This window comes from Microcaecilia unicolor, chromosome 2 (genome assembly GCF_901765095.1).
Source record: "Microcaecilia unicolor chromosome 2, aMicUni1.1, whole genome shotgun sequence".
In the NCBI taxonomy this organism is placed as follows: domain Eukaryota; kingdom Metazoa; phylum Chordata; class Amphibia; order Gymnophiona; family Siphonopidae; genus Microcaecilia; species Microcaecilia unicolor.
In genome coordinates, this window is record NC_044032.1 from 51,404,457 (window position 1) to 51,422,718 (window position 18,262).

Here is an 18,262-nt window from a genome sequence, read left to right on the forward strand (position 1 = left end):
AAGTTTTTATTTTTGCACTACATCATCAGATAGCACAAGAAAGAACAAGACTGCAGTACACAAGACTTCAGAAGAAAATGAGATATTAAAAATAAAAGTGGACATGTTGTTCCTCCTTTTGTTGTTCATCTCTTTGGCACAAGGTATAGTTAAGTCAACCTCTACCCACCTTTACTCCCAGTGTATCTTGGAGTGCTAACCTGAATATCTGACCCTTCTCTAGCATATCAAACATTGACGCATGACTAGAAGATGATGTTCCTCTCTTTCTCGGGTGTCATTTCTTGAGACTAGCCCAGACATCTTGTGGGGACAGATCCAAAGAAGCTGCCTCCTCGTTGCCTTAGATCCCTTCCCTTAAGCCCGATAGGTAAGGATACTGACAAAAGGGTCTCAAACACAAGATACAAGATTACTTGGTGCGAGCATCATTACTGAAAGAATTATAGAGCAATGGTTCTCAAACTTGTCCTGGAGGACCTCTTGTCAGTCAGGTTTTCATAAAAATGCACAAGATAAATTTGTATATGATGGATGCAACGCATACAAACCTATTGAACTCATTTTCTTTGTAGATATCAAAAAAATCAAACTGGGCAGATCCAGGTTTGGAAATTTCTTATAAACACTGCCGTACTACACATTCCTAGTGGACTGGGACTAAATAAGGAAGCTGAACGATCTAGCTTCATTATGCATGACACAATGGATGCTCTAAGAAAGGCGTACTACTGTGATAAATATATCTGATGCTTTCAATGAAAAGCAAGGTGGTCTCTCACCTACAAGAATATACAACTATCTTGCTGGATGCAAGACCTTATTATTTTACTATATTTACCCCCCATCAAGGCCTGTTAACAAAATTCAAACCAACTTGCCAATCAACGACCAGCTCCAGTATTAGGGAACTAAGGCCAACGCCAGACAGACTTCTAAGACAGAAGAAGATCAATTCTACATATCATACATCACTCTATTTCTACATATCGTATATCACTCTATCATACGAGGTGAGAATGCTGTGAAATTTAAGGGCGAGGGGAAGACTTCTTAATGTTGAAACCAGCAAGTTAGATATGGTTAACATTGGTTATAACATATATTGTCCGAAGACTCCATCATATTTAACTGCCTTTGGGGCTCATTTTTGAAAAGAGAAAAACATCTAAAAAGTGTCATAAAGCACCATTTGGACATTTTTCTTCTGAAAACGTCCAAATTGATATTTTTGAAACCTATTTTGCATACATTTATCCATGCAATTAGTCTGCAGTGCGTCCAAATTATACGGCGGTATGTTTCCAAGGTGGGATTAGGGCGTGCCTAACACTTGGACATTTTACTGCCATAATGGAACAAAACAAAAACCACCCAGGACTAAAATTAAGAAGTTTTGGTCTAGACCGGTTTTCAGAACAAATAAGGCACAAAAAGGTGCCCTAAATGACCAGATGACTACTGGAGGGAATCAGGGGTGACCCCCCCTAATACGCCCCCAGTGGTCACAGGCCCCTCCCATCTCCCAAAATGTGAATAAAAATATAACTTACCAGCCTTTATGACAGCCTCAGATGTTAAAGTTAGGTCTATTAGAGCAGCATGCAGGTCCCTGGAGTAGTGGTCAGTGCAGTGAAATTTGGAGTAGGGGACTCAGATCCCTATCTCCCTCTTTCACACTTGTGGTGGGAATTGTGACCCCTCCCAAAGTCACCAAAACCCTACTGTACCCACAAATAGGCGCCCCTTCACCAATAAGGGATATTGTAGTGGTGGGCAGTGGGGGGTAGTGGGTTTTGGAGAGATCAGGGGATAAGATAAGATGTGTACCTCAGAGCATTTTTATGAAATGAACAGAAGTGACCTCTAGGGTGCCCCATTACTCTCCTGGGATGTCTGGGGGACCAATCTACTATAAATGCTGGCTCCTCCTACATCCCAATGGCATGAATCTCTATGTTTTGCACTTATTTGTTTTTTAGAGGGGGGGGGTTGTTTCGAAAATGGACCTAAACAAAATATCCAAAGCACAAAACCTTGTTCGAAACAGTATTAAAAAAAAAAAAAAAAAAAAGACAAACTTTTTTCTTTTACAAAAATGACCTCCTTTCCTATTCGGATTTTGGATGTTTTGTGCAAAACATCCAAAATCAGACTTAAAACATCATATCAAAAATGCCCTTCCACATGTAGTTGGCATGATGGCAAATTGTTAACCAGTGCTAAGCATGAATGACTATAACCCGAACAAAGTGGCGGGTTTCAGCTCTGGCCACCTTGTTGGGGCAGACTGGATGGACTGTGCAGGTCTATCTGCCATCATTTAGTATGTTACTACTCACCTGAAATACAACTCGGGATTTTTCCAACAGATACGTTCTCATGTTGGCACCAATGATATGATATCTTCTATCAAAGCCAATCTGGATATATTTCCCAAAGCGACTGCTATTATCATTTCTGGTGGTTTTTGCGTTGCCAATCGCCTATAATGAGAAGAAACAAACAAACAAACAACCTCATTATTGAAGGGCCGTTATGCATTTACGAAAGGACATTTTGAATTTATTCAGCCTGAAACAATATGATCATTCATCAGAAAAGGAATGGTCGTTTAAATTTCCCAGGCAATAGAAAAGTATACTGAAAAGCTGTCATTCAGTCAAAGTAAATGGACCAAGCTTTGAATTATCAGTTATGTAGTTCCTACAACCAATTTTTTTTCAAAGCTCAAACTCTTTATCGCACCCTCCAGGATCTTTCCAAGGAATTGTTTTTTTTAATTTACAAAGAATTTGCCTTGAGTTTAGTCACCCATCTATTTATCCCAACTGACCCTTTACTACCCATCTTGTCCCCAACTATATATACAACTGTACTTGACCCCCTCGGCAACATGGTAAGCTGTATTGTAGAAAAGCACTAGTATATCTATGTCATTTGAATGTTTAATGCATGCTTATTAGGTGTTTCATTAGTATTATGCTGGCATCGTATTATATCTATGTTATTTGAATGTTTTTCCTTGCTAGTATGGTATTATTTGTATTGCACTGCCATTTATCGTATTTCTTTTATATGGCTGTTCTACAATACTATTAAATGTGTATATTTTTGATCCTGTTTCATGGTAGTCCTATTATTAGTTTTCAATTTGCTGTTCCCAAGTTTACCTCATTTATTCTATTTATGTTTATAGTTGGTCTTTTTACTATTGTTATGCTATTAAAATTGTGAGCTTTACGTTAAACTGTACCTGCTATACACCACCTTGAGTGAATCTCTTCATAAAGGCGGTTAATACATCCCAATAAATACATTTATCTTTTTCTCCTATACTTTCTTCTGAGTTTTCAGGAAATTATTTTGAATTCTTTTCTACACTGCTGATGTCTTCAAGTTTCTGTGGAAACCGCAATATAGCATATCCACTAAAAAACCAGATGAAGTGGAAGACAAATCAGATAATGTTCCACAATACTGACAGGGTTCAAGAAAAACATCTTTCTGAAATATCTTAGCCCTAAAACTACTTTAATCTGGAATGGATTCCTTAGTGGCTACTACTGTTAATTTCCATAGTTCTACGTAATACTCTAACTATACACAGCAGAGAGTCCCTTCACCATAGATCCTAAAATCTAATCAAGGCACACAGAGAAGGCATATGAGGTTTTAGGAACTTTATTATAGTAAACATGGTTTACATCAACAAGAGGTAGAGTGGCAAAACAGCAACATGACCAGGGATATGAGAGTTTTATTCCCTCTCTCTGAGGTTCTCCTTTGCCTTGTGAATCCAGTTACTGCTTCAGTAGGGTGATAAATAGAAATAAAACAGAAAAGCGTTCCCTTGTATGGCAGACTGACCCTACCTGATGCCTCCTCAGGATGCCCCAATCAGGACAGGGCGCTGCCATTTTTGAAGATGGCGGCACCAGAGGCAGGAGCGATTGGGCATCCCCCCTTACTCCCACTTAAAAGTACTGCAAGTGGGCTGGAGTGGGCCTGGGGGAGGGTGCTCGTAGACATCGGGGATTTATTTTTTATCATGGAACAGGGAGATGGGGAAGGAGGCATGGGGGCCACTAGACTACCAAGGAAAGGCTTTTGAATTTTTTTTTTTTTTGGGGGGGGGGGGGGAGGAAGAGGGAGCCAATGCAAAAAGGTATCCAAGGCAGGGTGGGTGGAGGGAGGGAGGGAGGGAGAGCGAGAGACACTAGATACCCAACTCCCCTCAATCAAGCCTTCTATGTTGCTCTGGACCTGGCAAAATTTTCCTGCATTAGCCACACAGTCAAAACTTTTTTTTTTCTGCAAAGGTCATAGAATGGGTAATCATTGCATTAACATTCATTTTAATGTGGTATGAAAACAGGGCTTCTGCACAAGTTAACACCCACAGTAACCACAGGTACCTTATATCTGAGTAGATTTAACCAGTAAAGTTTAAACTGTTTTCTTATTTATAGTTATATATGTTGCCAGTATATATTTGGGATCCAAACTACACCTTACATAAAGAATCCGGAAGAAAACCTTGGGCCCGAGCATGGGAAATTTTAGACATTGTCCAACCCTCTTACAGAAAAGAACCCTACAGTGTCTCCACCAATAAGCCGGGGAGAGGTGTGAATACAGTATTTCTTCTGCCAACCACTCCACTTCCTTGGTGGCAAATATTCTTTATATGAAGGTGGGGGGAGGGGTGCTACAATTACTTATCTGCCCCCCCCCCCCCCCCGCCTTGTGTGACAAACCTAATTGGCTCCTGGTTGGATCGGTACATTTTCTTTTTTTTTTGCTTATGTAGTCTATGGACGACACGTCTATGTTGGTGCTAATCACAATGCTTTATGATTTACTTTGCAAAAATTTGATTTGAAATCAAACAAATGAAAGAAGTGGGGAGGAGGGTTTAGGTTTATTTATTTATAGCATTTATATCCCACAATTTCCCACCCATGGGCAGGCTCAATGTGGCTTACAACAGTCTGTAAAATCATACATCGAGGGCTAGATGCACTAAACCTTAACGACCCTCTAACAACCCTTTAAGGAAGGAAATTCCTAACCGTTGCATGCATTAAAGGCCTTTTTCCTACGAAGCAAGCAGCTAACGAAAACGGAATGCAAAAGAGAAACTACCATTGAAATGTGGACAATTCGGAATGCACTAACCATACCGATGATTGCAACGAATCATTTACCGTCAGAAATTTTACGTGTGCTCAGACCTGTCATTAAGGCCCCCTGCACCATAAAAATCCAAGCCAGCATGTTTAAAAAGAAAAGTGAGATACAAACACGTGGCTCTCCGCTTTCCCCTGCATCATTACAAAACAAAATATACTGCCTCTCCCTGCAGCTTAAAAATCCTGTCTCTGCCCTTCTACTACTACTACTACTTCTACTTAGCATTTCTACAGCTCCAACAGCTTTGAAAATTAACACCCTAAAGCCAATTTTCCCAGTACTGTAAACAAACTGCAAAGAGGTCTTTTGTTTCAAAAGGGGATTTACGAGGGTCGGTTGTTCTTTTTAGAGTTATCTTCAACTGCACTCTTCTGCTAGATCAGACAGCTAAAAGGCTTGCAGGTCGGGATCCCCCCCTCGCACGCCGCAGTCTGACGTAAGCAACCTACGTAGGTTTAATACGTTTGTGGCTGCTCTGCACATGCTTAAGGAGCAAATTAAGGACGGGGATAACGTACGCTTGATACATTGTACTTTTCAATACCGCACCGAACATTTCTGAGCTGTTTTTTTTGTGCATTCTTCGTTGTTTCAAATTCGTTAAGCGCTTTTACGATTTAGATTTTTTAACGTTTGGTTGATGCATCTAGCCCCAAGTCAGCAAACATACAATCAATTTCTTAGAAGTGTAAGAGAGAAAGGGAAAAGCAAAGAAGGGAAAAAGAGAAAGAGTTGTGGTGAGCAATATGACGCCGTGACAGAGACAGGTCAGAAGTAAGAGATGCTAGGCGGGATTTCAGCGTAAGCTTTGCCAAATAAAAAGGTCTTGAGGCGTTTGTTTGAAGGTCGGGTGATCAGTAGTAAGTTTCACCAATTTAGTTAGACCATTCCACAAATGAGCGCTAATATAGGAGAAGGTGGATGTGTAGGTGGTCTTGTACTTGAGGCCACTATACACTGGGTAATGGAGATTTAGGTATGAACGAGCTGAGCTGTGAGAGTTCCTAGGTGGCAAGTTGAGTAGGGTGTCCATATATGCTGGGGCTTCACCGTAGATGATTTTATGCACCAGAGTGCAAATTTTAAAAGTGATTCGGTCCTTGACAGGAAGCCAGTGCAGTTTCTCACGCAGTGGTCTTGAACTTTCGAATCTCATTGTACCATAAATTAGCCTGGCAGCTGTTATACAGAATAACACACAGGCAGATAGATGCACATGCAAATCCAAATTAGTGCCAACATCAACAATTGATCAACACCTCGTTAACTCATTAATTTGCGCACATTATCTGCCCTGCATACCCAAATTCGGACACCTAACTTTAGACTTATACAGAATCCAACAGCAAATGACCACATAAGTCCATCATCCAGCCCCTCTAGTCTCCAGTTATTCTCTTCACAATGATAAGAATACCTTCCAGCTACTAACAGAGTGTGACCACCTATAAATTTCTTCTTATCCTAAACGACTTTTTTCGCCTTCCTAAGACTTGTCGAGGCTGGATGGTATACCAAGTTTTAATAAACAAACAGGGATATGCACTTGATACGAGATTGGAAATGATAATGACATATCCTATGTAATTTCATGTCACTGGCAAATAAAAACAAGCAGAACCCCCCACCTCCCCCTCAAAAAAATCATGTTTTTTCACATGCTATCAATAATGAGCACTATTTGGAAAGAGCAGGCAAATTACTGCATGTGTGTGTACCACAAGAGAAAAAATGTGTGCATTTCTGAAAGAGTGTGCGTTCTTTTGTAAGGGTATACAGTCTTTCCAAAAGTGAACACTAACGACATTGATCCATAAAGGGGAAAAAAAAACCTAACAAAATGTACATTCCTGGAAACACCACAAAAATTACATTAAAAAAACACTTTTCTGGCTGCAACCCTACCTGTAATTGCTCATGGCAGTGTGACTACAGTGACCCAGTACAGATTACTGACCCATGGGCATAACAATAGCAGTGGGAATACTGCAGACATCAGAAGGAAAATAATTGACTTTCTCACACTACAGAAAAGCTGAAAAGTCAAGGGACATTCTGGAGATTCTGTTTCTCTGCTGTATGAGCAGCCTGGCAGAAAGTGAAAGATGTCTGGGTCAACATGGCAGGAAGTTCACTTATGCTATTTGTCAGTGTTAGGTCAATAAATGACCTGTCTCCCCTGAGGGAAGGTAAATTGCAATGTTTTAGACTTGATACATTTAGGAATAAGGAGGAGGAATGATTGTCCACTATTTTAAGGGGCCCTTTTCCAAAGGCGAGCTGAAAAATGGCCTGCGGTAGTGTAGATGCATGTTTTGGGCGTGTGCAGATCCATTTTTCAGCCCACCTGTAGAAAATGCCTTTTTTAAAAAATTTTTGCCGAAAATGGACGTGCGGCAAAATGAAAATTGCCGCGCGTCCATTTTGGGTCTGAGACCTTACTGCCAGCCATTGACCTAGCGGTAAGGTCTCACACGGTAACCGGGCTGTAATGGTCTACATGTGTAGAATGACAATTACTGCCCGTGCGACAGAAAATAAAAATATTTTCTGGTGCACCTAGCAGACGCGCATCAAAAATGAAATTACCGCAAGGGCCACGCGGTAGCCGGGCAGTAACTCAAAATTGACGCTCGTTGGGCGCGCATAGGTGCCTATGCAGCTTAGTTAAAGGGCCCCTAAGTGCCTGTTGACAGGAGCACAGAATCAGTACCCTCCCCTTCTTCTTAAAGGATTCCTGCTCAGAGAAGTTGTCTCATTCAGCCCTTGGCCTGCTAGAGCCCTAGAACTGCCTGGCAAAAGTAGTGGGAGAAACAGGAGCAAATTATATAGACAATACATAATGAACGCCCATTATGTAAATGTTTTTATTCTTACTGATCATTTATTAATTAGGATTTATTTACCGCTTTTTTGAAGGAATTCACTCAAGGTGGTGTACAGCACAGGAGCCGGCTCCGTGGGTGCTTGAGCACCCCCAATATTTAGAAAATTCCTTGTATATGTCCAGGGAGGGGTTATTTCCACTGGGCTTAGAACCCCCAATAATTTTGAAAAGTTGGCTTCCATGGTGTACAGTAAGAATAAATCAAACATTAGCAACAGATAATTACAGCAATAAAAACATTCAAACAACAATACAAAGTATGGCATACTATATACTACTTTGTTTTTAACCAAAGTATGTATTTAAATTATGGGCCACTGGTTTCTTATTTTAATTCTTATCGTATTTACCATGTGGTATTCAAACTGTCTTGCTCCTTGCATGTGAATCCAATTAATTACACACTCTATATTGTTGTTTTTATTACATGGACCTCAGAGCTCCCCAGCCTGGCTGTTCTATTCAGAACACACTTTGCACTCTATTTTCATAAGTGCGCACAAGCTGTTTTGTGGAGGTAGTCTTATCACTGGCCCAGTTTTTACTATCTCAATTTATTCAGGCTCAATAATTCTAGAGTCTATTGGAAAAAAAACTCCCTTAGGAGAAAAACCAAAGACGTCTCACCCCTGAAGGTTAATATTTCACGTCACAGAGCAAGATAGTTTTTGCAATCGATTCTGTCTTTCACTTATTCAGGCCTGTTGCAGACCTTAATCCTGACATTACTAGCCCACGCATTTAGAATCTCACTTCTGGGTCTGTCTCTGCTCTCTCTCTAGCCAGCCTGTCCTAAACTTCACTGCTGTTACATCTTCTATTGCCCAATTCCATGCATCCACATTGCCAAAACACAATTCTTTTGAAATCCTTTCATGAAAAGAAATGCCCTGTACTTAACTTCACAGTGAGTGAAACAGTCCCCTGCTGTTTTCTGGGGGCTTTCAACAGGCTTTAAATTTGCTGCTGTCCTGCTCCCTTCTAATCACTGTTGTGGCTACAACCATGAGAATGAGATCAGAGCACCAAGGGAAGAAGTAAAGTTGAAAAGATGGTCCTGAACTGCAACTTGTATGCTCTGTTCTTCTTCCTTCAACAAGAACGTCTCGTTTCGCTGTTCATTCAGCTGCTTCAGGAAGGAAACTAATTTTTTTGACATCCTCCTTGCATATAATCAATCTTTCAAAATGGCCAGGGCTTTTATGCAAAACGCCCACTTCCATGAACATCCAATCAAAACTTTCCAAAATCTTTAAAGGGCTAGTCTTTCTTCTTTTTTGGTTTTTGTTTTCTACTTTTTCTTTAAAAAATGCCTTCCACTCCACATTTTTGTTCATACCATGTGGCTCTATGGTATTATAATAGTAAATCAGTTTTTGTTCTTTTTGCCACAATTATTTTTTTAATGTCCCCCTCTCTCTTTCCCTGTTGTATCTGTTCTATCCCCATAAATTTCATTTGGTCAAATGTATGTCCTTGTTTAATACAATGCTGAGACATAGGTGCTTCAGGTTTCCTATGTGTTATACCATGCTTGTGTTCTATCACCCTCGTTTTTAATTTGCGCGAGGTATGACCTATGTATATTCTGCTGCATGGACATATACCTGCATAGATGACATTTATGGACTCACAATCTGTGTCTCCTCTGGCTGTCACAGTTTGACCTCCATTTTGCCAAATCAATTGGGACCCCTCAATCATTCGGACATATACTGCACATCCCACATTTTCTGTGGACTCCTCGTTTTCGTTCATACCTGGACCATACATCTGAATTACACAATGTATCCTGGAGATTTGTATTTCTGCTGTATGATATCATCAATCGCTGGTCTTTAAAGTGCTCATTTGTCTGTAACATCGTCCAATGCTTTTTAATGATGGATGCTACCTTATCAGATTGACTATTATACTTAAGAATGCAGTTCAGGCTACTTTCTTGATTTCTTTGTTTTGGTGTTAAGAGCCATTCCCTGTCATTATATCTTGCTCTCATCCGAGCTCTCTGAACTATTTTAGATGGATATCCTCTTTCCACCAATCTGTCCTTTAATTTCTCCGATTGTTCGTTATATATTTGTGTGGAATCACAAATACGCCTGTACCTGAGAAATTGTGAGAATGGTGGACTTGTCACTAAATCTTTTGCATGCATGCTGTTGAATGCCAGAAAAGAATTCCTATCTGTGGGTTTAGTATATATGTTTGTATGAATTATCTTTCCCTGCTTCTGTATCCAGATATCTAAAAAAAATCATTTCTGTTTTATATAGCTTATATTCAAATTTAATTGAGGTACGATATTGATTAAGCTCCTCCACAAATAGTTCAAATTCGGATATTGTGACTTCCCATAGTACAAAAATATTGTCGATGTAACGGCCCCAGTATTTCACTTTACTGAACTTCTGGGAACTACCGTATATATGAATTTTTTCTCAAAGCCAGACATAAACAGATTGGCTACTGAAGGGGCAAACGTCGCCCCCATAGCTATTCCAGATGTTTGCAAAAATAGTTTCTCATCAAACAGAAAGTGCCAGTTGTGTTAGTTGGCATAAAAAAATCTGTAGGTACTTGCCATGGTCTCTCTCTAGACTCTAGAATTATTGAGCCTGAATAAATTGAGATAGTAAAAACTGAACCACTGATAAAGACTACCTCCACAAAACAGCTTGTGTGCACTTATGAAAATAGAGTGCAAAGTGTGTTCTGAATAGAACCGCCAGGCCGGGGAGCTCTGAAGTCCATGTAATAAAAGCAATATAGAGTGTGTAATTAATTGGATTCACATGCAAGGAGCAAGACAGGTTGAATACCACATGGTAAATACAATAAGAATTAAAATACTATACTACTTACAATGTCAACACAATACGTAATAAACCATTTTAATAGACAGCGTAGAGTATAAGCAAAGAGTGAAAAGGGTTTTTGTAAACAGACGCATACCAAATTCTAGAGCAAGTGAATAACCAATTTTTTTTCTTAAAGAGATGTTCAACTAGCTCAATACACCCACCTTTCATTGTGAAGTCACAGGACAGTGTGAAAGTAGCTGACTCTATTTTATGGTTTACACTGACTGTTGCATCATTGCATTCCAATTCCAAAGCAGTGCCAAGTTCCAATACAAATTAATTATGTAAATGCTTCCTACAAGTCAATCTGGTGATTGGTAAACTACTTCTGTGTGATAGCTGTTGAACTAACATGACCTTCCTTCTGGAAAGAAAGCCTGCTCGTGGGTCTTCTAGAATAAAACTCAGTCATAATGTAGAGACTGTAAATCTGGCTGCCCTACAAGCTGCAAACACCACAAGAGGTTGTCACACTAAATTCATCATATTAAATTCTGTTCACATGAACAAATGATCTTGGGCAAGAGATTTACCCCTCAGGTACAAATTTAGACTGTATGCCTGCTGGGAACAGAAAATATCTAGTGTACCTATTTAAGCAAGCCTATCCTAATGACCCAGACTAATCTTATGAACCCATCTACCTAAGGACACTGACCTAGACTGTATCTCTTACTTCACTCCCTTCTCCATTGCCTATCTCTACCTACCCATCTCTTCTGTCATTCGGGTATATTTAACCTTTGCCCTCTCCAACAATACTCTGTATTCCCTATTACTATGTAAGCCGCATTGAACCTGCTTTGAGTGGGAAAGTGCGGGATACAAATGTAATAAATAAATAAATAACTCACTTTGCTCTGTGCTTTCTGTGATTGGTGCTTACATTCTGCTCTTTCAATTAATTTATTTATTTGGATTTATTTACCACCTTTTTGGAGACCATCACCCAAGGTGGTGTACAGCAAAAGAAAAATCTTTACATAGGCAATAACCAATTTCAGCAGAAAAATATTCACACAGTACATATTCAGTCTGCTACTTACAATGTCGACACAGTACATAATCAAACATCCTAATAAGATAGCATACGGTGTAAGCAGAGACAAACATATAGACAGATAAGATAGCAAGCAGAAACTGTTCTCAATGGCAGTCCCGCCATATCCTGCTAATATTTGGATTTATAATATGGAGATTTTGGTTAATGGCTCCTGAAGATGCCATCAGGCGAAACGCAGAACTATGTTGAGCTGTTTAGAATGAACGTTGAATTTCTGGACCGTTGAGCTGCTTAGCTATTTTTCTACTGTTTCAGTAGCTGCATCTTTTTGGCAGCGATGAAGCCATTTGAGGCTTTATCCTAGAAGTTGAGATTCTGGCATGGATGTGTTTTAATTTTTCAGCATAAGCAGGGAACGTGAGAAGGCCGTTCTGACAGCTAATTGAGTGCATCTGACATTTGGATTTATATTTGACTCACCACTACTAGATCTAAAGTTTTTTCACTCTACATTTGGAAATCGTGACCGCACCTGGAGTATTGTGTTCAGTACTGGTCTCCGTATCTCAAAAAAGATATAGTAGAATTGGAAAAGGTACAGCGAAGGGCGACGAAAATGATAGTGGGGATGGGACGACTTTCCTATGAAGAGAGGCTGAGAAGGCTAGGGCTTTTCAGCTTGGAGAAGAGACGGCTGAGGGGAGATATGATAGAAGTGTATAAAATAATGAGTGGAATGGATCGGGTGGATGTGAAGCGACTGTTCACGCTATCCAAAAATACTAGGACTAGAGGGCATGAGTTGAAGCTACAGTGTGGTAAATTTAAAACGAATCGGAGAAAATTTTTCTTCACCCAACGTGTAATTAGACTCTGGAATTCGTTGCCGGAGAACGTGGTACGGGCGGTTAGCTTGACGGAGTTTAAAAAGGGGTTAGATAGATTCCTAAAGGACAAGTCCATAGACTGCTATTAAATGGACTTGGAAAAATTCCGCATTTTTAGGTATAACTTGTCTGGAATGTTTTTACGTTTGGGGAGCGTGCCAGGTGCCCTTGACCTGGATTGGCCACTGTCGGTGACAAGATGCTGGGCTAGATGGACCTTTGGTCTTTCCCAGTATGGCACTACTTATGTACTTATGTGATTTTTTTTTTTCGCAAGTGATATTCCGCATTAGCAGATAAGTGTTTTCTATTTTGGTGGAATGTTTGAATATTGACCATCATAGTGACTAATATCGGTGGAATATGATTTCACAGTAGCTGTGAAGGACAGAGGGGTTCTAATGAGATGTATATGTACAATTTTATGTGTGTTTATATTATATAGGGTTGAATAAAAGGTATCTTTGTAATTGCTTAGCAGCATTCTCATATTTTTTCCTGTTTAAATAGGGAGAATTGTTTGGACTGTTTTTCCCATTTTATTATTTTTGATTAGATAAAATATGAGTAACAGAAGTTAGACTGAGAATAAGGGGGACTAACTTAAAGAAAGTTGCACGTTGAGTCAGAAATGTGCATGAATATAATCTCAGCTAGGGTAGGACTGGATAAACAAGTCCTGCTACAGTATTTGCAGCCGATGTTAGTCCTTGTATATGTGTGTATGAGACTAGCAAGTCTGTTATTTCTTCTATTAAAGGCTTCAGAGAAGAGCCTCTTGCATTGAGCAAAACCTTTCAAGAAGTGTATTCCAGGGTGTGGGGGCTACTCCGGAGAAGGCTTGTTGGTGGGTGTCACATCGTGAGATGTTTAATAATTTATAGTTTAGTTTATTAAATGTTCTATACTGCTTATCTTACAATAGCAAGATCCCAACAGTGGAGAGCAAAAAAAAAAAAAAATCAAAACAAATAGAAAAAAGGAACGTCATTTAAAAGAGGACAGACTTGGTCATACTAGAGCAGTCAATGCCATACACAAACCCAACTCAACTCAGCTCAGATTCCACTAAATTGAAATTAAATAAGCAAAGTTTATTTGTGAAATCATTTTTAAATAAAACTAATTAAATAATTCATTAAGGGGCCCTTTTACTAAGGTACGCTAAAAAAATGGACTGTGCTGGTGTAGGCACATGTTTTCAACGCACACAGGTCCATTTTTCAGTGCGCCTGAAAAAAAACCAAAAAAGGCCTTTTGGGGGGGGGGGGGGGGGGCTGAAAATGGATGTGCGGCAAAATTAAAGCCAGCGCGCGTCTACTTTAGGTCCAAGACATTGCTGCCACCCATTGATTTAGCAGTAAGGTTTCATGCCTTAACTGGGCGGTAATCGTCAGTACACTTATACTGCAGATTACCACCGGGTAAGCGCCACATGGTAGAAAATTTCTACCACATGTTTTGGACGCACGTCAAAACTGGAATTACCACCCTGTAGTAGCTCGGTGGTAGTTCCAATTTGACGCGCATAGGCACCTACACAGCTTAGTAAAAGGGTCCCTTAGTTCTGAGAATGTGCCTTTCAAGCAGTCCATCACAGATCTCTTGGAACAGGGGTAGGTCCAAGCTTCCCCCTCCTCTCCAGTCAACCTTTGATTTGTGAAGTCTTGGAAGAATCCCTGCCTTCTGGGATTTAGGAAATGATTAAAAATTTTAAAAAAAAATGGGAAAAAAAATTGTAACCTTTTATTAGACTAATAATACATTCTGGGATTTAAGATAATCCAGTAGGTTTATACAACTAGCTGTCAACTTGTACCATGAAAAGGATGCATTTCCTCTTTCAGCCATTGCCTGTGTCATTATCTGTACTATATTTAACTTTTTAGTAAAGCACTCTGAGGTGTGAAATAAGGCAGGCAATCAAATTAAAGAAAATAAATATTTGTATAACTCAAGGAAATCCAAGCATGTTCATCTGCTTTTAGAACACGATAAGCATGAAATGAACTCGTAACTTTTTCAGTAGCAGCTGAAGGTGAGTTATAGTCAGGTACTCTAGGTATTTACCTGTCTTCTGGAGGGCCTACAATCTAGGTCTATACCTGAGGCAATGATGGAGGATTAAATAGGCATGGGCTGTCATTTGATACAAATGTTCTCCAGTAAGGGTGCTCACTATTTGCACATGCCGCCTCATTCTATAATCTTGTATGCAAAATTGCTACAGATAGGTTATAGAATACTGGTAGTTATGCCTGTAAGTTCATTGACAAATTGGACCTAATTGGCCCTAACAACCAATAATCACCTATAACTGAAGTTAATGAGTGTTAATTTGGCACTAATTTGCATTTACACGCATAACTGTGTCTAGTCACTGTTCTAGAAACTTAAATGTGCAAAAGTGAGTCACTGCAAGGCTTGTGTACATGGGAGTGGCAGGGGCTGTTTGTGCTGTTGACCACCTTACGATCCAACCAATGCCTGCTCCTCTTCAATGCACAAAAGTTTTTCACCCCCTAATCTGTACCGTTCCCTTAGATTTTTGCAGCCAAATGCATGATCTTGCATTTATTTGGATAAATATTATCTGCTAAATTCCAGACATTCCCCAAGCTTCGCTAAGTCCCTCCTCATGTCATCCACACCATCGGGGGTGTCTACCCTATTGCAGATTTTGGTATTGTCTGCAAAGAGCAAAGTTTACCAGATAGCCCTTCAAGCAATATTGATCTATTTGTACATGTAGGGAGTGATCCTATGTATACTTTTAGATGGGTAAAAAGTAGATGTTGCCAAGGGCAGTAGTGAGGATTTCTATATATCGCACCAAGATTTCTGCATGGAAATCAAAGTGTATTCCATAACAATTATAGAACTTAGTTAACAAGCTAATCAGCACTGTTAATTGGATGTCAACAAGCAACTATCAGCATTAAATGGCATTGAGATTTAAGTGCACAATTCGCTAAGTGAATTCTGTAATGTGATGCACCTAAATTCTAAGTCGCATAGTTGAAAAGGGGCATGACCATGGGCGGAGCGTAGGCGCTTCAACAATCTATGTGCATTATTACAGAATGCACTTGCTTTGCGCCTAATTTATGCATTGGGATTGACGCCAAGTAAAACGTAGCCTGAATGGACATGACTAAATTTGGTCGTGTGGAGAGCCAATTGGCGTATTCTATACACCACCTGGAACTTTAAGCAGATCCTATAATATTTAGGCATACTGTAGAGAATACGCTTCCATGCGGATTTTTCAGGCGCCATATATAGAATCTAGCCCATAGTGGCCAATTTAAGTGCTCAACTTCCAAAGACAGGCTCCTTAAACCCTTTCAACAGCAACCTCCTGTGTGATTATGTAAGGGAGGGACAAAGAGCAGGAAAGTGATTGTGGCCATAGGGCTGTTCCGAACAGTGTATTTTACTATTCGGACATATAAGAATAATGGATATCGAGCTTTAACATAACAAATAATAAAAGAAGCCACGTGAAATCAGTGATCAAGTGTTTATTTCAGTAGGATTTAGCACAGCAGAGCCCAGGATTATTTGTATTTGTATTTAAATCACTATTCAGCCAAACCGAATACAAATATTCGGTACAGCCTTAGTGGCAAGTAAGGAGAGAAGTTACGAAAATCTGTGTCCTTCATTTCTCCTCCCCATTTGGGAAGCTTGCCAGGTGCCCTTGGCCTGGATTAGCCGCTGTCGTGGACAGGATGCTGGGCTCGATGGACCCTTGGTCTTTTCCCAGTATGGCATTACTTATGTACTTATTTACTATCCTCCCCTCCCTTTTTTTTTTTTTTTTTACTAAACAGTTGTTCTCGTCCCTAAACTAACTGAAATCTCCAGGAAAGCACAGATCAGATCAGATCACATCAGTTACTGGAATCCTATGCCGATACTAATAAAGCAGATTGATTTGAACATCGGAAAACTGCTCTCAGAGAAGACTATGCTTTTAAAACAGGGTATGTGGCCATGAATAAAAAGATATATACATTTTATGAACTCTCCATTTAGTTTAAACCTCCCCCCCCCCCCCCCACCACCACCAATTTCTTTCCTTCAAATATATGGATATTATCTGGCCATTAGCAATTCAACAGTCCAATACTATCCCTATGTTTTTTATATTACATGGATAGATCATTTAGGCGTTCAAGGCTCGATTCTGTAAATGGAACCCAAAGATAGGTACCGAAATGATGCGCGCTAAGCTATTATTCTGTAAAGGGCACTGCATTTCTTTTTTTTTATTTTCCATATTTTTCCAGCCTTTGATAGCAGACTGCTCATCGAGTATTTGGCATCACATAGAAAACGCTTGTTTATGCTGCTTTTGCTGGTTTTTTATAAAGGAAATTCCTTTTATCCTTGCCCTGATATATGATTTACTACCGCTCTCATTTAATGAAGACAGAGATTAGCCCCTGACGCAGCCCTATTGTTGGGCGAAACACGGCCTGTGTCGGGCATTTAATACGGTATCTTCAATAAAGTGGTTTGGATATTATATTGATCTGCTAGTTTGTTTTCCACATTGGATTTTGCAGATCGCTTGCCTTGTTGTTTTCTGGGACTAAAGAAATTTAACCAGATATTATATATAAAAAGAAAATTAACAAGAAAATATAGCTGTATCAAGAGAAAACATCTTATACAAAGACCGTAGCCAGTTAACAGTGGCCCCCCCAATCCCTCCGTAGGTTGTCCTGTATTTACTTTCAATTCTTCCTTTGAAGCCACAAATTCCAATAATTGTTTTGGTTCACTAAATATATGTAACAAGAACAAGGAAAATGGAGCAAAAAATTCATACCCAGAGACTGCGCCTGAGGGCGTAAAGGGCACTCTGCATGTCATGTTTAAATTTGGGCACACATATTTACACCTACCAAAGGCTGGTATAAATGCTCGCGCTCAACCTAAATTCTGGGAAAGCTCCTTCCATGCAAAGAACAAAAGCACAAAGAGCCTTCAGGATGGGGGCATTAACTCAAAATTTATTGGATGGATCTGACAAGATCCATCTTTTGGCAAAGCTGCCTGTGTCAGAAGTCTTGCAATGGTCACAGATATCACAACAATGTACAAAACGTTTTTTTTTTTAAAAGTGTTACTCCGCCAGTTTCAGCTATTTTCATTTACGCAAGCTCATTGCATGCCAGACTATGTTGGAAACATGTTTTCTCAGCGTCTTTGTAGCATTTCAAGACTTGGAAATCATTATGTTTTGTACATTGTTTTGATATCCGTGGCCATTGCGAGACCCCTGATGCAGGCAGCTTTGCTGAAACATGGACCTTGTCGGATCTACCTAATGGTTGATGCCCCCATTCCTGAAGGCACCTTGTGCTTTTGTTCTTTGCTTTTGTGTGAGTGTATTTTGGATTCCCTCTCTTGC

At 39.8% G+C, this 18,262-nt stretch overlaps 1 protein-coding gene across 1 annotated transcript in view; it reads right to left on the reverse strand.

Annotated features, from left to right (window-relative positions):
• MYO5B (myosin VB) overlaps nt 1-18,262 on the reverse strand; it is a 696,980-nt gene that overhangs the window by 426,433 nt on the left and 252,285 nt on the right. The window contains exon 6 of the mRNA XM_030192939.1: nt 2,343-2,486. Within this exon, the coding sequence (XP_030048799.1) occupies nt 2,343-2,486 (144 nt within the window). The remainder of the gene's footprint in view (nt 1-2,342; nt 2,487-18,262) is intronic.